A 23,624-nucleotide genomic window follows, 5' to 3' on the forward strand; every position below is an offset into this window, starting at 1 on the left:
TCCTGCTTTTGATTGCTCTCTGGCCACAGCCTCCGAATGCCTCATACCACTAACATATCCGCGATGATACTTCCGTACATAGCCAGCACACATGCTGCTCTTTTGCACCAGTCCCTTGACCTTTTCGGCTCCGTTATTCTGCTTCTGTCATCGCTAAACCATTCTGGCGGTACTTTCTCTGGCTGGCTTTCTTTACTTTATGATATAATGTCTTTGATGTGTTTATGTTATGTCTACTGGTTCGGGATGATCTGGGATCCGTCTTGTACTGTACGAAACCAAACCAAGGCTCGAATTATATTCGGGGATGCCTGTCAGTCTTGGGCTATGATGATGCAATGGGCTTATGTTTTTCTATTTTATGGTTTTGGGCAGGTATCTTCCATTTTACGCTTTATACTCAGTTATCTATGTTTTCTTTATGTTTATGCCTGTGTCTGTGCTCTTGTGGATGCCAAAGTCAAGTCATTGTCAGTGTGCATCTTCATTAACCGATGTGTTGTTTTGGCTTACCAGCTGTAAGGGCCCCAGGCTGGCCAGCCACTGAATGGATCGATCCACTCTCTACCTTGAGTCCTTAGGTCTGGTTACTAACAGTGTTCTCTACCAGCCAATGTAAAGGGTCACTGCGAGATACACTGTCCCACTAGAGGTAAGAAGTTCCGCAAAGCCTCCAGCTCGGCTGCGCGGGAACCTGGCATATTAGCTAGTTACATCCTGCAGCCTCGGACAGCTGTACCAACAGGGAACGATTAACCGCCATACCCGGCCCTGGCCGGGGAGAATAATGTACTAGCAATGTTTACTGGTGGCTAACATCTCTGTCCAGCATGCTCTGCTAGAATCCTCCTGCAGACGCACTGACAATCTGACACTGAACTCGCTCACAATTGTTTCTCGCTCCTCCTCGCTCGGCACTGTTCGGCTTTTCTCAGCCAGTCCAAGTTGGACACGCAGTTATGCGCGCATTGCGCCTTCATAGTCTAGTCTTGGGATGGGCTTTAGCTGATACTGATACTGATACCGTGGATTTGGTGCATCTGCCCGGGATCCTCCGGTTGGTGGTATGCTGCCTCAATACATGCTTGGAGTCAAGTGATTAGTTACAGTTTTACGCTCTAGTAAAGGGACTTTGTATGTAAGCAAGGATGTATGCATGTTGCAAACAGAGCAGAGGGGATCTATTCTAGTGATCGTAGCTAGAAGTGCACTGTACAGTATGCCAAAAGGACAATAACAACGACGAGATGACCGCAAATCTGTCTACGATCTAAATATGTCAACTTTTCTCTCTCGAAAGGTGTTTCTTTACCTGATACCTTCGAATTCCGATGTAACAAGATCAGATCGAGGAATTACCGGTAAAGAAACCCCGTAAAGTGTTCCCCAGACCAATGTACGAAATGAACTTGGTCGTTGGCTGTCTCCATACATATACACCCGCCATCGCCAGAGCTGATATCAGCGTCGAGCCAAAGACAGCTCCTAATATGCGGCCCTGTCTTCGATTGGTATCGATGATCTCTGAGTAGCGCTGGCTGCTGAAGCTGACGCGGGTATACTGTGTCTGCCAGCCGAGACTGGGAAGGTAGTGATACAGTGCCTCCTCGATGTGCTTGCGGAGGCGATAGAGGGGCTGTTTGACGCCCCAGCGCATCTCAACGTAGTTCTGTCGCGAGAGGTCGTTGATGGCGTGTGCGTCTGCGGTGCGAGAGGCCGTATACGCTGCAAAAGCTGAGTGGCGCGCTTGGGCGCGGGAGGTCTTGTCGGAGTTCTGTGCGTTGTACACGCCGTGTTTGTCAAGTGCGTCGAAGAGGACTTGGATATCTTCGAGGCCGGCGTTCAGGCCTTGCCCGTAGAAAGGTAGGACGGCGTGCGCGGCGTCGCCGACGATTACGACAGAGGAGTTGTAGTGGTGTGGTGCGCATTTGATGCTTATGAGCGGGAGGTGCGGATTCGATGTGAATTGGGCGATGAGGTCGGAAGGGGAGATGAGATTTGGGCAGACGCCGGGGAAATGCTCGTCGAAGGACCGAAGGAGGTCTTCTGTGGAGCGTTCGAGCTGAGCGTAGTGGCTTGCCGGGGCGAAGAGGGTGCAGGTGAATGATTTGTCGACGGAGGGAAGAGCAATGAACATAAACTCCTTGCCCGGCCAGATGTGCAGATGGCTAGGCGAGATCAGGAAATCGTCTGTCGGGGAAGGAGGAATGCGGAACTCGCACCACAGCGTGTCGATGTATTCCTGTTCGTAGTCGACGCGGGCAAACTTCATCATATGGTACCGCGTGGCCGAATGGGCGCCGTCTGCACCGATCAGGAAGTCAAAATCCACTTCTATCTCAGGAACACGACCAGATGAGCCGGGAAGGGGTGCTTCGCCGGGTAAGCGACGCTCGAACCAGGCTTTGTTGGCTTGGAAGTCGGCCCCGGTCAGCTTGTGGTTGAAAAAGAGCTTGATGTTGGGGGTGCGCTCCAGCTCGTTGAGGAACACGTTGTTCAGCATCCCTCTATCTGCAGAGTAGTTGTTCTGCGCCACATCATTAGCTTTGATTTGCTCTTCTTAGCATGGTAGGAAGGCTAACCCGGCCATGAACATCGTAGGCTTGCGGCGCCTCCCACAACTTTCCATCATCTCTTCCATGAATCATACGGCCATAGATCGGGACCACCTCCTGAAGAATCTCCTTGATGACATGCTCCCGGTTAGACCCCCGCACCGCTGTGATCCCGCGATGAGACAGTGATAGATTGATTGACTTTGTGAAGTTCAGCGGGACGGTACCAGGGACTCTCAGATCTGTGAAACAACATGACTCAGTACGATGCCGAGGTATATACAGAGCAATCAGATGACATAGGATTTGTTGAAACACAGAGCGGACGGCGCATATCCAAGTTTGCAATTAGACTCGAGGTGCTAAAAAAAGCAAAACTAACCTCCTCGCAGCTCATACAACTCGACATCGTCGCCTCTGGCTGCGGCATAGAGAGCTGCCAAACATCCGACTGGTCCGGCGCCGACAATCACCACTTTTTGCTTGGCGGGAGATGCCATTTTGACCGAAGAGCGACAGATTGGTCACGGAAAGACGACAGGTTGATATGCCTCCAAACTGACGCCTCCAAACTAAAATTGGCATGCAAATGCAGGATAATCCCCGCTGTGGTTCCTGGTGGGCTGGCGATCTCGCTCGTGACGCAAGCGGCAAAGCCTACTCCGGAGTAAAGCTATGCAGTGTCACGAGACCACTCTATGCCTTCTTTAGCTTAGCGCCCGAACCCTGCCAAGGGCGATCACGTGGAGATATCGTGCGCTAGTCTGTTCCTGGAGACGGGAATGTGCTAGTCTCGGTTGGGTTAGGCCATTGAGGCTCGCTCGTCCCCGATTTTTCTGGTGGCGCGGCGGCTTTATCCTCCTCCGCCGACTATCACTCAATCTGCCTCGTGAAGGTCATTCTTGCTTCTACATCATATACAGCAAGGCTCAGCATAATATCTTGCAAATATGACTGCTGAAGTCGCACCCCGAAAATGTTTCGGCACCGATTGTGCTAAGGATGCTGGATCCCTTCAGTGCCCGACATGTCTGAAGATGGGCCTCGACAGCTTCTTCTGTTCGCAGGACTGCTTCAAGCGAAGCTGGGTAGGCTCTCAAGAACACGCTTACCGCGCGCATCGTCCTTTGGTTTATGAATGCTAACGGACCTACATAGAGCGACCACAAAGCCCTCCACAAAAAGAGTAATTTCCTCACCAACCTTTTTCCTCCCAAAGTAGTTTCTGAACCAGACCCAGCAACCGGACACTTCAACCCTTTCCCTTCTTTCGGTTTTGCCGGATCTCTACGACCTGTCTACCCGCTGTCGCCCATGAGGACCGTGCCTAAATCTATCCCCCATCCGGACTACGCTAAAGATGGCATTCCCCGCTCGGAGCAGAAGTTTGTTGGCCGACATAACATCACTATCTTGAACAAGGCAGAGCAGGAGGGCATGCGCAAAGTATGCCGACTGGCGCGAGAGGTTCTTGACATCGCCGCACGAGAGCTGAAGCCTGGCGTCACCACCGACTACATCGATGAGGTAGTCCACAAAGCGTGCGTTGAGCGCAACGTGAGTACTGGCGGATATTTCTCGAGCCATCGTGCACTTCCATACTGATATGCAACTAGTCTTACCCATCGCCTCTCAACTACGTTCACTTCCCCAAGTCTGTTTGCACGTCGATCAACGAGACAATCTGCCACGGTATTCCCGACCAACGGCCGCTCGAGGACGGCGACATCATCAACATTGACGTTACTTTGTACCATGAGGGATTTCATGGAGATATCAACGAAACGTACTACGTCGGAGAGAAGGCGCGATCGAACGAAGAAGCGGTGCGGGTTGTAGAGACGGCAAGAGAGTGTTTGGACAAATCCATTGAACTTGTCAAGCCGGGCATGCTGTTCCGAGAACCTGGAAATGTGATCGAAAAGCATGCCAAGAGTCGGAACTGCAGTGTGGTGAAGAGCTACTGCGGCCACGGTATCAATCAGCTTTTCCACTGCGCTCCCAACGTTCCTCACTATGCGAAAAACAAGGCCGTAGGAACGGCAAAGCCCGGAATGTGCTTCACGATCGAGCCTATGATCAATATCGGCACACACCGCGACCGCCTCTGGCCGGATGACTGGACCAGCACGACTGCAGATGGCTCGCTGTCCGCTCAGTTTGAACATACCCTTTTGGTGACAGAAGACGGCGTGGAAGTCCTGACCGCACGTCTGCCAGATTCGCCTGGCGGCCCCATTCCTCTAATTGGTGTAGATGGAGCGAGCGAAGCAAAGACCGAGGCGTGATTCTGTGATGTATTGCATTATTTTGGAACGGTGACGAGTATAATGACGGTTGAACGATGCATGACTCCATTGCTATTACTGTGAAGGGCTCTCTCTGCCTAGGTGGCATTGTATATAGCATATCTTGGTACAAGTGGCTGTTAATAGCATTAGATAGCGTAAATCCATACAGCGTATAGAGTCAACTCTTCAAGCACAATCCGGTTCCTGGCCGCCAAATTGGAGATTAGCGCCACACCATCTTCCGTCTAGCCGTCTCCGCCAATCAGTGTGGAGGTTCTTTGGGGGCGCTTATCACCACGTGACCTTAGCACATCTTCAAGCAGAGGGGTGGTGAAATAGTTGGAGTCGTCGAGTCATCTTTCAGTCCTTTGCTTCCAGTTGATGGACTCATGAGACATTCACGTTGCCGGTAGGATGTCCTCGGAAGCGCCGCATACAGAGAGATCCCCGTTGCTGGGCTCCCAAAGCAACGGCCATGCTTCATACTCTGCCACGGCCGAGGCGGGCAATCAACCCGATCCCGATCGTACAGAAGAAGGAACAGTTGCAAGCAAGCAGGGATCTGGACTGAACCTCAGATACATATTGCCTGCGCTCTCAATTGGTGTATGAATTGGCTCATTTCTCAAATACGCTTGATTTTGCTGACCTTGCTTTAGGTCTTCTTATCTGCAGCCGACCAGACAATCATCGTCTCCAGTTATGGCAAGATTGGCTCTGATTTGAAGGCATTGAACCTGACGAGTTGGATCGCAACATCCTATTTCTTGACCTTGACATCTTTTCAGCCCCTTTACGGCAAGTTGAGTGATATCTTTGGTCGGAAGTCCTGCTTGTTGTTTGCGTATGCCGTGTTTGGCATCGGGTGTCTGTTCTGTGGTCTAGCGCAGAGCATTCATCAGCTTATTGCTGCTCGTGTATGAAGAGGCCGCGGACTAGTTTTGCCCTGTATGCTAATCGAATGCTCTAGGTCTTTCAAGGCATTGGTGGCGGTGGTATGACCACGGTTGTTAGTATCCTTCTGAGTGATATTATCCCGCTTCGTGATAGAGGTGTCTGGCAGGGAGTCATCAACATCATATACGCGACTGGTTCGGGCATCGGTGCACCTCTCGGTAAGAGATCCTCGTGCTCTGGCTGAATCGGTCTTTTCTAACATGTGACTCTGCAACAGGTGGTATTCTAGCGGACTACATTGGCTGGAGATGGTATGACATACGCAATGGTGCTTAATGCTGATATCTGATTTGACTATTTTAGGGCTTTCATTGCTCAATTCCCGCTGTGTGTTATTGCGCTCATCGCGGTATCCGTCGTACTAGATCTACCTGCCCCAGAGGATAGCCACTGGAAACAGAAGCTTCGCCGTATTGACTTCCCTGGAGCAGTTGTACTTATTGGCGCAGTTCTCGGATTTCTTGTCGGCTTCGACCGAGGTAGTAATGTCTCCTGGACGATGCCGTTAACGATCGTCTCACTCAGCGTTTCCGCCTGCCTGTTCATTTTGTTTGTTGTGGTTGAGATATACTACGCAACCGAACCGTTTGCCCCTGGTCATATCATCTTCGACCGCGGCTTCGTCGCTGCTTACGGCTGTAATTTCTTCAGCTTTGGTGGTTGGCTATCTGGTCTCTTCTATCTCCCGCTTTACTTCCAAGCCGTTGACGGAGTCTCCGCAACGGTGGCTGGTCTACGACTCCTGCCTTGTATCTTTGCCGGTGTCTCCGGATCTTTGTTCGCGGGATTCGTCATGAAGTGGACTGGGAAGTACTACTGGTTGACAATCGCTGGTTATGCCTCCCTTACTCTTGGTCTTGTTGTGATCACCCTTTTCTCTGGCGTCGTCACAGACAGCTTAGTACCCATAATCCTCGGGACAGTGGCTTGTTCCTTCGGAAACGGTATTGGCGTTACAACCACCTTGATCAGCTTGAGTAGGCCTTTCCTTCTTCATGTCTTCGTTTGACTGCTAACGTCATGCACCAGTTTCGAATGCAACTCCAGAGGATCAGGCAGTCGTGACTGCCTGCTCGTACCTTTTCCGCTCCCTGGGATCTGTTATTGGTCTTGCACTGTCTTCTACCGTCGTCCAGCAGGTTCTGAGGACTCGCTTGAGATACGCCCTCCGCGACAGCAAGGATATCGACAGAATTGTGGACGGGGTCCGACAGAGTCTGGACTTCATCAAGACCCTAGACCCGGTTATTGCAAGGACAGTCCGCGACTGCTATGGATGGGCGACCAATAAAGGATTCGCTTTCCTGATTGGCGTGGTGTTCTTTGCCTTTGTGAGCAGCTTATTCATTCGCGAACGAAGCTTGTCACGCTGAATGGAACTCGAATGTACAGGGGGCTGGATGTAAATTCCTTATATAGATGAGGATATTTGTACTTAGCGTTGGTACGGAGTAGACTCGGTATATAGAGAGAAGTATATAAAAGTAAATTGTTGAAAAGGCTTGGCTCTGTCATCTCCGCTGCGCACGGCGGCGATCCCGATGGTTTTCCTTCCGCTCCGATGTTCTTGTTCTTCGAACATTCACACCACTCGTTGCTCGGCCATTCTTTCTTCTTGTTACCTCACTTTATTCCCTGAAATGCTGTATTAATGATGATTTGTATTTATTGATAGCTTTCTTAATACCTCCACCATGTCCGAACCGCAACCAAGGCTGACCTTCGCTCGATACCGTCCTCTCGTTTACCTTCTTTCCGGTGTTGCTGCGGCGTACGCGCTTGTCTTCCTGCGAAACCAGCTTTTCTCACCATCAACATCACAATCATCTCTGCGACGCCGGAAAGCCGTTCGCCGGCACAGAAGAAATGAGCCCGACGAATCTGCACCTGCCGACACGCCGTCGTCGCTAGCCATCGCCCACCTAGAGCTACTGGAACGCCAGAACGGAGTATACGGGACCTTTCGCATAGAAACCGAAGATGGCCGACGGGTTGAGAGCGGTTTACTTCCCTCGCTTCTTGCGACGCGGGACCAGCTCATGGACGAGGTCGGCGTTCCCGAGGCCCATGCTGAGCGGATGCGCGAGATGATGGAGGACACGTTCTTGGAATCGTTCTTCGCCTTGGATTTTCCGCCAACGCACGTATTGGAGGAAGGAAGTCCGGAAATGGAATACTTGATGGAGCAGCTACAGCGTCGTGGCATTTCCCGGTCAGGAATCGAGAGGGCGATCGCGCGCTTTAATGCGGACAGTAACTACGGAGAGGAACTGCGGCGTCGGCGACAGAACGGAGAGAGAGTAACGCTGTCGACTTCGACTTTTGCGGATGAGACCCAGCAGACGCAGGTTATGGATGGTGGGGAGACTGTTGTCGACGACCAGAGTGTGTTCTCGTGGAGAGAGGGGAACAACGACTCCGCCCCGGCGCGCGAAGGCCAGAACTTGCTTAACCTTCTCTATCATATTGCGGAAGACCAAGCAAGGAAGGACGGATACATTCATCGAGGTGTTACATGCAACAGCTGTGGAGCTATGCCCATTCAAGGCATCCGTTACAGATGCGCCAACTGCATTGATTATGATCTTTGCGAGACCTGCGAGGCGATGCAAGTACATATCAAGACACACCTATTCTACAAAGTCCGGATACCTGCGCCCTTCCTTGGCAATCCTCGACAATCGCAGCCTGTGTGGTATCCGGGTAAGCCTTCGATGCTTCCGCGCACATTACCGCGGTCGCTAGCGAAACGCTTGATGAAAGAGACTAGCTTTGAGGGGACTGAATTAGAAGCTCTCTGGGACCAGTTCCGATGCCTAGCGAACCGTGAATGGGCCGAAGATCCAAATAAGCTGTACATGGCCATCGACCGGAAGACATTTGATCGCTGCTTTGTCCCCAACACATCAGTCCGGCCACCGCCTCCTAGCTTGATTTATGACCGCATGTTTGCGTTTTATGACACGAATAATGACGGGCTCATCGGGTTTGAGGAGTTCCTGAAAGGTCTAGCTAGCCTGAACAACAAGAGCAACGATGAGAGGCTGCGGCGCGTCTTCCGTGGATACGATATTGACGGCGATGGCTTTGTGGAACGTAAGGATTTCCTACGTGTGTTCCGGGCGTACTATACCCTCAGCAGAGAGCTCACCCGAGATATGGTTGCCGGAATGGAGGACGACTTTTTGGAAGGCGGCGCGCGGGATGTTGTGCTCGGAAGTCAACCTATTAGCTCTGCCTTCCCCGGAAGTATTCCTTCTGGAGACCCTTCTAGGATAGGAGAGGGTAAACGCGTTAACCAGGAGGGAGATATGGAGATTGTGGATAGCGAGGGCGTGCTTCGTGCCGACGGTGCCGATACTGGAGACCGGCACTCCGTTGTCGGTGAAGCTGCTGTTCGACGCCACTTTGGTCGGTCTCAACCTCTCATTCCCGTGACAGTTCGTGTAGGTCCGTCTGGGTCAAACGCGGCAGAAGCATCTGGTAGCCGGAGGAGAGGAAGTGCCAGGGATGAAAACGAGCATGACGCGGAGGACCACGACGATGAGACGGAGAGTTTATCTGCCGAAAGTGACCATTGGCCTCCCCCAGAACATATCACATCGACTGATATCGTCACGGCGCTTGGATCGTACGTGCCCCTTCAAGATGTGACAGATCCGGATGACAGGGCTCGGATTGGAACAGCCGTGTATAACCGAATGTGTGATAGCGACCAAAGACGTGTCGACTCTACCCGGAGACAGGGCATAGATGAACGATGGCGACGAAGGGCATTTTACACTGATGAAGAGGACGGTGGTACTGCTCCCGACGGCTACCAGACAGACTCGGATGTGGATGAAGACGAAGACGATGATGCGGCAGAGCCAGAGTACGAGTCACAACCACCTTCTCCACGTTCCCGATCTTCTTCCAAGGTACGCTTCCAAGATGACCTGACCGATGTCGACGACGACTACGAAGATGTGAGATCAAACCCTTCAACATCGTCACGCAGCATATTGGTTGGTGAACGATGGGGTGGGTTTGAGGTGCCTGAAGTTGAGCGAGACGTCGGCAAAGAGATCTTGTATCAAGTCACCCAACAAGGATTCAACGAGATTCTGGATATCATGTTCAAGCCAAAGGAGGACCTCCTGATGGAGTGCTACCGCACCCGCACCGAACGCAAAATCTGGGCGCAAGAGATTGAGCTTGCTGAACAGTTAGAAGGTAGAGATGCTGACCATGAGGAGCAAGATGCCCATGAGACCGAAGAGCTGGCTCGATACCGGGAACGGCCACTGGATGAGCTGCTCGAACGCTCAGGGTATTCCATTGGCAACTCCGCCATTCAGACTGGCGAGCACAGTCCTATCCTCGCACCTCCACCCGGCGAGCTTAGGTTACCAGTTGACGACCTTGACAACAGCGAAGCTGAAGACAACGACAGCGTCCGCCCAACTCATCTCGCCAACCCAGAGGAAACCGAGCCCACTACGTCACACTCCATCCTCGAGCCGCCGGACAACCTAGTCCTCTCTCCAACACCCCACCACCACATTCTCCCAGTCATGGACGAGGAGGCCTCCCCTCTGCATCTCGAGTCAGACCACGCTTCCGACCCCGAATCTGACCATGACCCTACCCTCCCGCACCATCGCCCCAACGACACCGACGTTGACATCGACACTCCCCACCCGACAACCCTTCCCACCTCAATCCTCCTCCACCCCAACACCGCAGCATCCACTTTCCCAGCACTCCCCTCCCTCTCCCCCTCCTCCCCCGACGCCGAAGCCACAGCGCCCAAGCGCGCCCCCTCACCCATCCAACCCCTCCCACCACCCTCATCTCGATCCCGATCCGCATCCCCTATTCTCCATCCCAAGCGTCAGGGTCCGACTACACCTCCACCCCCCGCAACGCTCTCCCGCTGGGCATACCTTAACCGCGTCGAGGCAGAAGCGAAGGGGCGGGGCGGAACAGGCGCCAAGTTGAGTTTTGAGGAGTTCTCCAGGCGCATGGCGGCTGATCGGGGCCGGAGGCTGGCGTTTGTCGCGAGCTGGATTGAAATGGCGAGTTTCTGAAGCGTTAGACGCGTATTATATGATCAAGACTCTTCATGTATTTCAAAACTTGATACTGGGACCACCGCTATCAGCATTCTTATAGGAACGTGAGCATCGAAGACGATAATTCCATGGAAGTCTAAAATAGGCCAAGTATGAACAACTAAGCCCTATTGACATAGGATAGATAAACAACCCGATTGGTCATAACACCCAGTAAAAGCACGGAGAACAGAAAAAAAAATGCCAGTCCTCTAATCCCAGTATCGAATAGCTCCGTCCAACCCACCCGTAACAACCTTACTCGTCTCCTGCGGATGCCAATCAAGACAAGTAGTAGCGCCGCCCTCCTTCCCGCCGGCCAGAATCTTATGATACATTTTACCGGTCTTCCAATCCCAAAAGCACACGTACCCGGCACTATCACCGGACGCAATAAACTGGCCGTCCGGCGAGATGGTGAGGTCAATAGCATAGCCCGCGTTATTATGGCCGCGGAAGCTCTTTTTGCGGTTCTGCCGGAATTTGTCCGTTGCGCCGTAGACGACGATCTGGTTATCGCCGGACTGGAAAGCAACGTATTTCCCGTTTGGATGGGCCGCTGCGCGCGTGAGGGCGAACATGTATGGTTCGGCGATGAACTTGATGGGCACGGGGATGCCGTATTCCCAGGCGCGGAGGGACTTGTCGTCGGATGTGGAGATGAAGCGGCGGTTTTGGTCGACGAAAGTGAGTGTGTTGATGGCCGCCAGGTGGTGGTCGTATTCTTGGACGAGCTCGCCGGAGCGGGTGTCGAATTGGACGATCTTCTTGTCGGACATACCGGCCAGGAATTCGTGTGAGTGTTCCGGGTGGGGGTTGAAGCGAATGACGTGAGGTGTTTTGCCCGTCGAGAAGCGTGAGATGCACTGGCCTGTTTCGGTGTCCCAGAGTTTCATCTGGCGGTCGTAGGAGGCTGTTAGGAAGGTCTTGCCGGTGACGTGGAAGTCTGTGTCGGTGATGGCCTTGGAGTGGCCGGAGAATGTGCGCAGAAGCTCACGCGAATGATATACGTCCCAGATCTTGGCTTTGCCGTCAGCTGCAGAGGAGAGAAGAAGGTGGCCGGATTGAGGGAAGAAGCGGAGCGAGGTGATGGCCTTGTTGTGCGATTTCCAGGTATGGACGAGCTTCTTGGGGACGTAGTTCTTGATGCTGCCTGTGGGTTTCTTGAGATCGATATCCAGGTCCTGAGGGACGTGCATGTATGTCCTGCCCAGGTAGTCGTACTGCTCTGAGCCGTGGAACTCCGACGTTTCGACCTTCGACGTGTCGTCCTGGTAATCTGTTGCTTCCTTGCTCATGGCCGGCATGGGTGCCGACCCGACCTGTTCTTCTTCCACTTCGTCTTCATCCACCTCAACGAGCTCCTCGTCGCTACCGAGTTCCTCATCGTAGACCTGATCGTCGTCCTGATATTTCGCCCAAGGTCCGAGATACGCGCCCGGACCCTCGACAATACCGGAATCGCCCTTCTTCTGCCTCTTGGCTCTCAACGCCGCCGACGCCTCCTTAGAAGGCTTCATCTGCACAACGTCGCGCCCGCCAAACTGAGCGGCATGGTCGAGGTTGCCAACAAACTGGCCAGGAAGCGTAGGGTTACGGGTGTAACCCAAGCTCTGGAATGTGCGATGCTGCGCGGCGAACGTGGACTCGCTGATGGCAGCAGCTTCGGCGAAACCCGTGGGGACGTTTTTGCGCTTCAGGCCGTTTCCTGCGTCGGCGGATTTGAAGGGGTTGGAGGGGCCTTGGGAGGGGCGCGAGAGGTCATCGTATGTCGCGTTGTAGGTAAGTGCTTTGGAGGACGTATTAGCGAGCATCATCTGCATGTGAGCTTGATCCTGTAGGTCTATTAGGCCTGGTGTACTCGCGTGCTGGTAGATTTGCAGGGACCAAACCTCTGTGTTCACCTCGGGGGCGGCAACGATCTTTGAGGCCGAGGCCACTGGGACAGAAGGAGTATCATCATCACTTGAATCGTATGCGGCTCCAAGTAATGAAGCCATTTTGTCGATCTGCTATAGAGGAGTGATGGAACCTGTGGTGTGCACGGCTGGGCTTGACGTCTGAGATTTTACGGGCGCCGCTACCGCCAACAGCGCAAAACCAGACGGCATCAACCACTCAGCTTTCAGCAAGGACGTCATATAGCTAACCCTGAAACAAACTGATGATGAGTATTATAGAATAATTTAGAGTTATTGTCATTCCTTAATGGGTATTGAACGCTCCCACCGCAACACCGCTAGAGGTATATACAGTCATTATTCGAAACATCAAAATGGAAGCAACATCAGAGTCCAATGAAGGCTAGAGAAGTTCATGACAAGTACAAAATCAGAGTTCCAAGAAAAAGATAACAAAGCAGTGATAATGATACGTCTCAACGTCGGTGAGCCTGAGCCACCGGGGTTGAAGCCGCCTCATTCTTGCTTCACCAAAGCCCACCAATAATTCATAGTCATGTCGTACATAATGACTCCTTCTGCGCAACGGCTGTAGGTCTCGGCCTGGCCCCACGGCAGCCTCGAGGTCCTGTATTATTTGGCAGACGGGGAAGTATATTCTCGTATCAAGTAGTTTTCATGGTGTTCATGAGCACCCAAGTACAGCGGAACATTTCCCCGCCTCTCAAGAGCGTGCATCGTGACATTACTGGGACCCGCTGTGGCGCATGGAGTCCTCGGTTTCTTCACGAAATTAGTGAGACTCGTCGCGGATAAGAGCAACGATCATGCTGTAGAGGTAGAAGAAGAACATCAAGAGGTGGAAACCAAGCTTGATGAAGGATTCCTACAGATCGGAGTCAGTTTCCGTCCCATCCGAGTTTATGACGTAAACGAGTGCAATCCAACCTTCTTGTGTACGTTGAGTTTGCGGAAGATCTCGGTCGCGTCCAGGAGGTGCTGGTTATCGTAGATCCTGAGAGGAAATTAGAATAAGCTATCTTTCTCAGTGCGCGCAGACTCGGCCTTGTGAGCGAGCTGGAGACGACATACTTCTTGGCATTGAAAGCCAACAGCGGTAGGTTCAGGGCAATCGCGAGCCAGTAGCCGTTGATCACGAAGAGGAAGGTAAGGAAAGCGTGGACACCGGCTTCGGGGATGATGTAGGCGTTGAGACGGTTGCAAAGATCGATAGGGTTGATGTAATCACTGTAGCGACGGAGTTAGCAAAGAGCCTCAAATTCCTCCCAGTAGACGGCGTCCTCTCTTCGCACGAGCAGATAATTTGGGCATGTGATGCAGAGGAAAGCATACCATTCGAGATCACTATACATAATAGTGAAGAAGACCTGCAGGAACAGGTTGACGGCGTTGATCAACACCGCCAGCAGGTAGAGCCATGCCTCACCGGACATCTTGGGCAGAGAGAGGGAGGGGTAAGGAGTAAAACAAGGGCGGGAAGACTGGTCAGCAGTGAGGAGAAGGACCACGGCCGGGAGGGAGATGAGGGGTGGAGTGGGTATGGGAGAAGAATGAGGAGCAGGAGGGATTTGGGCTGGAGAGACTTGGTGCGGACTTCGGGGAAAAATAGGTGTGGGCGGGCGGTGAGCGGCGAGCTAGTCGCAATCGACTTCTTTTGAGGAGACCGATAGAGATAAGCAGGATCGACTTTGAGTATTTAGGTAATACCGATTTGGGAGCTTGATAACAAGGTGTCCAGATCGGAAAATGTGAGATGAGCAGCTGTCGATGTTGCGTCAACTGTCATGAGCTCACTGGCATGATGCGGGGAACACGTGCTTCCATCCGCCTCTGGCATCTTTCCACTTACATACCGGAATTAAGTATGATCTGCTGAATTCTGATGCTCTGCGAGACTATATACACATGGCCAACCTCTCTATTGCAACATGAGACATCAGCAACGTTATCATGCTACTCCGTGAACGCTCACAAGCGACTCGCAATACAAGGCGGAATTATGTCGCGTGTCAGCACACCATTATCGCCGTTCAACAAGCAGGAAATGCATCGCTAAGTATGCAATCACAAGGAAGGCTCCAGAAAAGACGGCAAGCCCAATAACATCCTTCCAATATGCCAGAGTGTCAAATCCGAATGCGCTAAGGATAGAAGCCCCCGGCACTTCAATGTCAAGGCCGTACTTGTGGTCGATCAGAGTCAGGAAGGTTACCTCGTTCACAATCAACGCTTCAAACCCGTAGTGGAATATAGATAGCTGTTCAGGATGTTAAATGAAAGTACTAAGAAAAGTGACTGGGAAGGAACTTACTGATTGCAACCACAGTGCAGACGGTGGAATCGCATCATGGTTGAGCAACAGTCCAGCAAACAGCAGACTGAAAAGCATGACCAAACTACCAATTAAGTTGGCCACGCCGCCATCGCGGAAGACAATACCAATGAACAAACATATGGTAGCAGCCGCTAGGTTGAAGAGAACCAAGACCAGGATGAATTTGAAGAACTCGGGCCAGGCGGGAATGAGCCCCGTCATCGGGTACACTATCACACCCATAATAATCGGCGGGATGAGTCTAAGGGGAACAATGTCGAAAACAACTTTCGCCGCGTAGTAGGTGACAGGGTGATAGTACCCATTAGCACGCTCGCGGACAAACAGAAGGCGTTCGGTGGAGAACACAGTCAGACTGGTCAACGTACTGAATCCAAACAAGGCCAGTACGAAGAAGAAAAGACCAAGTCGGTTCTGGAATCCCTTGATGTCATCTGTGAGACCGTAGAAGAGAAAACCGCAGAGGACAGCAAGCAGAATGGCAATTGCATAATGGGTGAGCATAAGCATCGGGTTTCGATGGAGATTTTTCCACGTTCTCTGCGATAAGATGATAAACTGGCGAGCCAAGCTCACCCTCGCATAGCTCTTGGGTGGATGGGTGATGGGCGTAGATGGGGATTCGGAGTTAGAAGAACCATTGGCGGCGCGCGCATGCTGAGTCGCTAAAATGATCTCGTTGCGCACGGATCGTGCAATGTCGGAGGCGGCGTAGTGAGCAACCATCAAATCCAAGTCAGTCTGCCCCGGGGCGGCCGGTGGAAGATCATCTGGGTCGTCGAGGATCTGTGGTGGAGTCTGGCCCTGATGGCGGGACAGCCGCAGCCACTGCTGTTGGCTTTCGCCTACCTCCGCGGCGTCCTCCTCGTCAGTTCGAGGCGTGGGAGGAGCATCGGCATCTTTTCGACGGGAGTAAAGTTGACGATCCTGTCGCTGCTTGAGAGAAGTTCGTCGCTTACCCTTAGGCCGCCTGCCGTAATCAAAGCTGTTGCCGGAGTGCTCCTCGATACTGGCGTTGGACGCACTCGCAACAGACTTGACAGCTCTTAGACTGCTGGAAGCGGTTTTTGGCGGATCAGGGGGCACTGCTAATAGAGGGCTTTCCTCCTCATCACTGTGGAAATGAGTAGTGCTGCCGGCATGCATCGTGAGGTCCACTAGGTAATCAGCGATATTGAATCCCGGTGGGCAGGAATATCCAGCCTCATCAAAGTACTGCTGGCATGTCGAGAATGGGCCGGAGTAGACGGTTTTGCCGTTGGCTAGGAGAATCAGCCTATCGAAAAGAGCGACGATGTTGGACCGTGGTTGATGGATGGTAAAGATGACGGTGCGGTTGTAATCCTTCGCTAGCGACACCAAGCATTCAACCCTAGATTTGTTAGACATTCAAGCACAACCTGTCTTACAGCTTTGGGAGTACTTACACGTTGAAGGCGTTGAAGGCGTCTAAGCCGCTGGTAGGCTCATCCAAGAACAAAATGCTAGGACTGGTGACTAGCTCGCAGGCGATTCCAACTCGGCGTTTCTCACCACCAGAAATACCCCGACCTGAGCCTTCCTCAGAGCCAATCAACTGGTCTTTGATATGATAGATTCCGAGTTGCTTCTCAACTTCCATTACTCGTTGCTCCTTGGCGGCTTGGCTCATGTCTCGAGGTAGACGGAGCAACGCGCTTGTCAAAATCGTCTCGTGCACGGTCAAGGTGGGAAGCATAGTGTCTTCTTGGTCTACGAAGCCGATCATGCTCTTAAAATCCGCGTCATTCACCTTTTCCCCATTGACATAGAAGTCTCCCTGAACAATACCGCGTTTGTTTTTCCTCGCCAGAAGGTCGAGGAAAGTGGTTTTTCCGGCACCTGAAGCCCCCATAATCGCGGTTATCTGTCCTGTCGGCGCGGCGCCCTGAATACCCGAAAGAATTTCTCTGCCATTAACAAAGTAGGAGACATTGTCCCAGTATAGCGCAGCCGGGCGGTGGTCCGCCAAAAGCTTGGATGCTTCGTCGTCGGAATCGTCAGAAAGGGAGAGTTGGATACGGCCGTAACGAGACCGGCGAGACTGATACCAAAGGCCTAATATCACAGCGACGACAAATAAGGCGCAGCCTGCAATCACACCTGCTATAAGCGGGGTGTTGATCTTTTTAACGGGGCGCTGGTAGCCTGGTACTTCGGTCTTATGGACGCATTCACCCGAAGAGCACCGGAGTGTGATACTCTCATCGCCAAAGACGCTCTTAATCAAATTGTCCATTTCGGGTTCCTGGAACTTGCTTCCATCCTCTTTGCTGCCACCGAGAGTGGATGTGGTTGAGAAACTGGCCGGTCCCTTGATCGACTCTTTCAGGAACTCCCCAATGTCGATGGAACCTTCTTCTCCACAGAGCATACGGCCAGGAATACACTTGCAATTGATGTTCTCACATTTATAGCGCGTAGTATTCTTGTCAAAGTCTGTTTCCAGATTCCAGTCACAAGTATCCAAGCCGCAGTAGAATGACTCCACCTGATCGACCCAAAACTGGAAGTTGCAAGTCTTGTCTTCGGCTTCGCAGGAGAACGTTACTTGAGGTTTCCGTTCTTTCAGCTGGTCCAGAATCTTCCGATTCGTCACATCACACATCTGAAAGTTCTCTTTCACCGTCACGCCCTGCTTGTAACAAACACCATCTTCGCCAGTCGGCATCATTGCATTACAAGCGTCATCTGTCTTGCAGACATTGCAGTTGATTCCTTCCCAGCCATCGTTGCAGGAGCAGTATTTGTCTTTCCGAGAAGGGCGCTGGGGATCTGATAGAGACCCGCACAGTGGTTCCGAGCAATCCTCCCCTGCGAAGCCGGGCGGACAGACACATTTTCCGCTATATATATCACAAGACGCAAATTGCGTGCATTGGAAGGCGTCGAGCTGGCAGTTGAAACACGGTGGACAGTTGCCCGGACGGTCGTCGAGGGACGAAAAGAGTAGTGAGTCGAGGTCGGTCGTAGATGTATTACCACGTCCGAGAACAGCGGATGTCGTTAGTGAAAGCCCAACTGCAAGAGACAGTTGCAGCGAGGGCTTGAGCCGCATGCTGTCGGGGCAAGCAGGTCGGCCAGCGAAGGTCACCCGGCGGCTGAGATGCGGAGTAAGGCGATGATCGCCAGGAACGGTGCAGCGGCTATTCTAGCGAGGACACGAAGAATGGAGATGAATGTAAGTCGAAAAAAGGCGTCACTATGGAAGGAAGCGAGCGATCGGATGAAAAGAGGACAGCAATGATAGAAACAAGGCACGGAAATCAGGCGATGGAGGTGTTGAAACGGGGCGATGCCGATGACGAGGGCGGAGAAGACGGGAGGCTGGTAGGTATGGAGTAGCAGCCTGGGGCATCCACCTGTCAACTCCCGGAAAGAAGTTCTCGTGAGAGACTGAGGTCAATTCAGCTCAGGCGTGATTGGTCATGCAAGTGTACGCTCGTGAGATTTTACTCTGTCAAATTGACTTACCTATTATGTTCCGAACCACCTCGTGGCCGCCCGGGTATAGCACCAGCTACCCCAAAAGAGGCAATCCTAAGAGCGCCCCCACGTGATACGGACCTTTCCGCAAGAACCAGCTCCTGAGTACGATATAAGGCCCCGCTTGAATTTCTCAGTACCTGTTCGGACGCTACGCTGATTCTAAAACAACCGCCATCATGGTTCAGATCAAAGACTTTGCTGTTGAACAAGTATGTGCCCTGACACCCCGCATCATGCGGATATATTGTGCCGAAATTAATCCCACCAGTGGATGGACAAGTACGAAACAACCGCCAAGTACAACGTGGCAGAGACATGCAGCGCCTCAGTGTCTATTCGAGAACTCCAAGAGTTATCCGAGGACCCGGCTTCAGGTCCCTTGGATGGCCTCCTTGATCGCAAGCTCACATACGGGGAGATCCGAGGTTCTGAACGACTGCGAACGACACTGGCCAATTTGTACTCCGTGAAGACGCCAAGTCCATTGCCCCCGGACAATATCCTGATCACTTCTGGTGCAATCCAGGCGAATTTTCTTCTGTTATATACCCTGACAGGCCCCGGGGATCATGTTATATGCCACTACCCGACCTATCAGCAGCTGTATTCGGTCCCAGAGTCGCTTGGGGCTGATGTGAGCCTATGGAAGTCGAAGGAGGCGGATGGCTGGAAGCTGGACCTTGAGGAGCTAAAGGCGCTCATCCGGCCGAATACCAAGCTTATCATCCTCAAGTATAGCCCCTTCTTTGGAGATTTCGCTCGGTATCTGACCTTCGTGATGTAGCAACCCGCAGAACCCTACAGGGGCTATCATCCCGCAAGAGACATTGGATGAGATAGTCGAAATTGCGCGCAGCTCATCCATCTACGTCTTCTGTGATGAAGTCTATCGGCCTCCCTTCCACTCTATCAGCCCTATGGACAAGGAATTCCCCTCATCAACCCTGTCTCTGGGCTATGAGAGAGCAATTGTAACAGGCTCCATGTCAAAGGCATACAGCCTCGCAGGTATCCGTGTAGGATGGATTGCGTCTCGCGATCGATCTGTTATTGAAGCCTGCGCCTCTGCGCGGGATTATACCACCATCTCCGTCTCGCAGCTAGACGATGCAGTTGCAAGCTACGCACTGGCACCAACCACAATCCATTCACTACTAAAGCGAAATATTGAACTTGCCCGAAACAATGTTGCAATCCTGGAAAAGTTCATTGAGTCTCATCGCTGGGCGTGCGACTGGGTTAAACCCCGAGCCGGAACCACGGCGTTTGTCCGATTCAACAAGATGGGCAAGCCTATAAATGACATCGCGTTCTGTGAGATGCTCCAGGAGCGAACCGGGGTCATGTTTGTCCCTGGAAGCTTGTGCTTTGGTGGCGGAGAAGACTTCCATGGCTACGTGCGGATTGGATTTGCGTGTGAGACGCAAGTGCTGGAGGAAGGACTCGCTAAGTTGAAAACATTTTTGGAGGATGACTATGAAGAAGTACCCGCGATGAAGAAAAGGCCGGCTTAGGTATCTGAATCTAAATGCAAAGTAAGCCCAATCACCCGCCCCTTCAATCTCTAGTCTCCACTACCTGAGTAACATAGAATCGCATAAACATACAAGGGGGCCGCTGAAACAATTCATACCACTCAATTTCTTCTATTAGCTCACGGTAGCGCGAGCATTATCCCCCGATGCTCGTGTACATTCACCCAACATCTCCTCGCCAAAACAGTCTCGTCATCTTCAAGATACAGATGCACCCGGTACGCTCGGGTACTCGGTTCACGATACCCCTGGGATCCGCATAACAGCTTGGTGACAGGACTACTCGTCCTTCCCAGCGATTCGAGACAAACATCATCAGCTTACAGCAAGTAGTTGTACCGGGACTCAAGGCACAACTGAACCCCCAAGTTGTGCCTTATATTTGTGCCGGGGCAGTCGGCAAGAGATGTGTCTATCCTGGATTTATTCGCCAAAATTCAATTTGAAAATTATGAGGATATTGAGATAGTCCGGGGCGCAAGTGGCTGGATGTTGTTCTCTGCTATGCTGGCCGTTAGGGCGTGCCTATGGGTAGCTCGGATAGCCGTAGTAAGCGTGGGGGAAGCCCCTGGAATCAAGGCATGGTATGCCGTGGTAAAGAACTTGGAGGAAGTGATAATATAGAGTTTTCAGCAGTCAATGGCCTTTACGGCCTGGCTATTCCTGCAAGCGAGACGATCTTGAAGCTCTACTTCAGGTTATTGTGGTGAAGGTAGCATGTGACAAGGTTGTTCTATATCAAAGTCAAGACTAAAATTCCCGACAACCAGAATGCTCCGCAAAACCAACTATTAGCGGCGATCGGCTGCAGAAGACTCCACTTAATTCAGAGCTCCAGCTTTTTATGAATTCGTCAACAGCATTTATGCCGCTTGATCCTTCTTGAAGCCGCTCTGTTGCCGCCGCCTCTAGGCCGAGGTAACTTTCTCCTCGATCCAGACAATGCGCGGGCTCCTGATCTCGCTTTGACGTTTCCAAGACGGCCTGGTGGTTTTCATGGGCTGTCTGGTTGGCCACAATGCGCCTCCTTTGTTCTCCTCCTTTACAATGCCCATCAATGCCCACTCGCTTCTGGTTCCAACGGTACCTCGGTTCCCTGAGTCGGCAAGTCCCACCTTTAACTGTCGAGCGGTTCCCCCTCGCGGGCTGGTCCAACCTCAACGGTACCTATACGTCTACACCTCTCCTTGATTCTCTACGATATAGCCATGGCCGTTCCGTTACCATTGGGTGTGTGACTCTCACATCACATTGGTGAGCTTGCTAACCCTCGTTACTATAGACATTCCGCTCTCACTCGCCGGTCCGGCACTTGCGACTACCCTGGCCTATCTGAACGCGAGGTACTCTCTCTTTTACGACAAGAAGATCTTCCACGGCCTCTTCAAATCCATCATCAAATCTCGCCTCGCGCAGCGCCGTGACAATCTGAATCTCTTCTATGTCCTGGAGAAGCATGCCCTCAATTCCGCATCGAAGGACCGGCCATTCATCGTCTACAATGGCCGCAGCTGGAGCTTCCATGAAACGTACATAGTAGCCTTGCGATATGGGACCTGGTTCAAGAAGGTGCACGGCATCAGGCCTCGTGAGATTGTGGCCTTGAATATGATGAACTCGTCAACCTTCGTTTTCATCTGGCTCGGACTCTGGAGTATCGGCGCGGTGCCGGCCTTTATCAACTATAACCTCACTGGAAAGCCGTTGACACATTCGATCCGCACTTCGACTGCCCGGCTGATGATCGTCGATGAAGAAGTTCGCTCCTCTTTTGGTCCCGATGAGTTGGCAGCTTTTGCGTCTCCTGATTTTCGGGAAGACGGGGGTGCCGTCGAGGTCATCTTCCATACACCGGAGATTGAAGCCCAGGTTCTGCAAACAGAGGCGGAAAGAGAGGATGACAAAGCGCGCAATGGTGTTCAACTTCGGGATATGGCCGCGTTGATCTACACCAGCGGTACAACGGGACTTCCAAAGCCTGCTATCGTCAGCTGGAGGAAAAGTTGGGCAGGAAGCGTCTTCGTGAGCCACTTTGTGGAGATGGCCACGCACGACCGTGTCTATACTGTATGTCAACCTTGTCCGGCGATCTTAATAGGTAGCTGACGGACCATAGTGCATGCCGCTTTATCACTCATCGGCTGCCATACTGGCATTCCTGGCTTGTCTGTCGGCTGGATCTACATTGATTGTAGGTCGAAAATTCTCGGCTAGGAATTTCATCAAAGAAGCGCGCGAGAACGACGCCACAGTCCTTCAGTACGTGGGCGAAACCTTGCGATACCTGCTTGCTACCCCAGGCGAAGTCGACCTGGTGACTGGAGAGGACCTGGACAAGAAGCACAGCATTCGAGCAGTATATGGCAACGGACTACGGCCAGATGTTTGGAACCGCTTCAAGGAACGCTTTAACGTGCCGACGGTTGCCGAATTCTATGCTGCTACCGAGAGTCCGGGCGGAACATGGAACTACTCTTCGAATGACTTTACCGCTGGAGCGATTGGACGTATGGGCGTTGTCAGTGGATGGCTTTTTGGACGCGGCTTGACTATCGTCGAAGTAGACCAGGAATCACAGGTACCATGGCGCGATCCTCAAACCGGCTTCTGCAAACCAGTCCCGCGAGGGGAAGCGGGCGAGCTCCTGTATGCCATTGATCCGAGTGACCCTGGTGAAACCTTCCAAGGTTACTACCGCAACTCAGAAGCGAGTGACAGCAAAGTCATCCGTGACGTGCTGCGCAAGGGCGACGCTTATTTCCGTACCGGCGACATGATGCGATGGGACAAAGAAGGCCGCTGGTACTTCTCTGACCGTCTCGGCGACACCTTCCGATGGAAGAGCGAGAATGTGTCGACTAATGAGGTGTCGGAGGTGCTGGGCACCCACCCAGAGGTGCATGAGGCCAACGTGTATGGTGTAACGTTGCCTAACCACGACGGTCGAGCGGGATGTGCCGCTGTCGTATTCGACCAGCAGATCCAGGCAGCCGACCAGTCGGTTCTTCTTGACCCATCTTCAGGAACACTTAAGAGTGTTGCAGCGCATGTCCTGCGCAACCTACCTCGATTTGCGGCGCCACTTTTCCTGCGGGTTACGCCTGAAATGCAGGCCACGGGCAACTACAAGCAGCAGAAGCACGTGTTGAGGACTCAGGGTGTTGACCCTAGTCGTATTGGGAAGAAGGACAAGCTGTACTGGCTTCAGGGAGATACATATCTCCCATTTGAGCGAAAGGACTGGGAAAGGCTTCAAGCTGGGCAGGTGAGGCTGTAGGTGCACCTGCCTACCCGACTGTCTGAGAGACTGTATATCTAGTATACATAAAGCTGTCAATGGTCCCCTGTTGGACGATAGGTTGTCGATGAGTCGATGTAGCGGAGCTTACGGTAGGCATAGGTACGGAGTAGGCTTCTCGGAAAACG

General features: G+C 52.4%; 8 protein-coding genes across 8 annotated transcripts; 4 read left to right on the forward strand and 4 right to left on the reverse strand.

Annotated features, from left to right (window-relative positions):
• Window positions 1-1,342: 1,342 nt before the first annotated feature.
• bna4 (kynurenine 3-monooxygenase) lies at window positions 1,343-3,055 on the reverse strand (the record flags this gene model as incomplete). Its single annotated transcript, XM_026750829.1, has 3 exons — window positions 1,343-2,527; window positions 2,583-2,797; window positions 2,938-3,055. 3 exons carry the CDS (start codon window positions 3,053-3,055, stop codon window positions 1,343-1,345), a joined length of 1,518 nt encoding a protein of 505 aa, XP_026600842.1.
• A 450-nt stretch (window positions 3,056-3,505) lies between these two features.
• On the forward strand, window positions 3,506-7,176 carry DSM5745_08814 (Methionine aminopeptidase; the record flags this gene model as incomplete). Its single annotated transcript, XM_026750830.1, has 9 exons — window positions 3,506-3,643; window positions 3,714-4,112; window positions 4,172-4,839; window positions 5,260-5,452; window positions 5,506-5,763; window positions 5,817-5,961; window positions 6,021-6,054; window positions 6,107-6,780; window positions 6,833-7,176. The coding sequence occupies 9 exons, from the start codon at window positions 3,506-3,508 to the stop codon at window positions 7,174-7,176; spliced, it is 2,853 nt and encodes a 950-aa protein (XP_026600843.1).
• Window positions 7,177-7,497: 321 nt separating this feature from the next.
• DSM5745_08815 (EF hand domain protein) lies at window positions 7,498-10,875 on the forward strand (the record flags this gene model as incomplete). Its single annotated transcript, XM_026750831.1, has 1 exon — window positions 7,498-10,875. One exon carries the CDS (start codon window positions 7,498-7,500, stop codon window positions 10,873-10,875), a length of 3,378 nt encoding a protein of 1,125 aa, XP_026600844.1.
• Window positions 10,876-11,111: 236 nt separating this feature from the next.
• DSM5745_08816 (WD40 repeat domain-containing protein) lies at window positions 11,112-12,899 on the reverse strand (the record flags this gene model as incomplete). The annotated part of the gene is made up of 1 exon (XM_026750832.1): window positions 11,112-12,899. The coding sequence occupies one exon, from the start codon at window positions 12,897-12,899 to the stop codon at window positions 11,112-11,114; it is 1,788 nt and encodes a 595-aa protein (XP_026600845.1).
• A 694-nt stretch (window positions 12,900-13,593) lies between these two features.
• DSM5745_08817 (cornichon family protein) lies at window positions 13,594-14,254 on the reverse strand (the record flags this gene model as incomplete). Its single annotated transcript, XM_026750833.1, has 4 exons — window positions 13,594-13,686; window positions 13,749-13,815; window positions 13,893-14,048; window positions 14,154-14,254. The coding sequence occupies 4 exons, from the start codon at window positions 14,252-14,254 to the stop codon at window positions 13,594-13,596; spliced, it is 417 nt and encodes a 138-aa protein (XP_026600846.1).
• A 587-nt stretch (window positions 14,255-14,841) lies between these two features.
• DSM5745_08818 (putative ATP-dependent permease ADP1) lies at window positions 14,842-18,232 on the reverse strand (the record flags this gene model as incomplete). The annotated part of the gene is made up of 3 exons (XM_026750834.1): window positions 14,842-15,078; window positions 15,133-16,528; window positions 16,584-18,232. 3 exons carry the CDS (start codon window positions 18,230-18,232, stop codon window positions 14,842-14,844), a joined length of 3,282 nt encoding a protein of 1,093 aa, XP_026600847.1.
• A 607-nt stretch (window positions 18,233-18,839) lies between these two features.
• DSM5745_08819 (uncharacterized protein) lies at window positions 18,840-20,177 on the forward strand (the record flags this gene model as incomplete). Its single annotated transcript, XM_026750835.1, has 3 exons — window positions 18,840-18,872; window positions 18,932-19,395; window positions 19,448-20,177. The coding sequence occupies 3 exons, from the start codon at window positions 18,840-18,842 to the stop codon at window positions 20,175-20,177; spliced, it is 1,227 nt and encodes a 408-aa protein (XP_026600848.1).
• A 1,229-nt stretch (window positions 20,178-21,406) lies between these two features.
• Window positions 21,407-23,475, forward strand: DSM5745_08820 (putative long-chain fatty acid transporter; the record flags this gene model as incomplete). The annotated part of the gene is made up of 3 exons (XM_026750836.1): window positions 21,407-21,428; window positions 21,481-22,265; window positions 22,315-23,475. The coding sequence occupies 3 exons, from the start codon at window positions 21,407-21,409 to the stop codon at window positions 23,473-23,475; spliced, it is 1,968 nt and encodes a 655-aa protein (XP_026600849.1).
• Window positions 23,476-23,624: the final 149 nt, after the last annotated feature.

Source organism: Aspergillus mulundensis (assembly GCF_003369625.1).
Source record: "Aspergillus mulundensis strain DSM 5745 chromosome Unknown scaffold_10, whole genome shotgun sequence".
Lineage (NCBI taxonomy): Eukaryota > Fungi > Ascomycota > Eurotiomycetes > Eurotiales > Aspergillaceae > Aspergillus > Aspergillus mulundensis.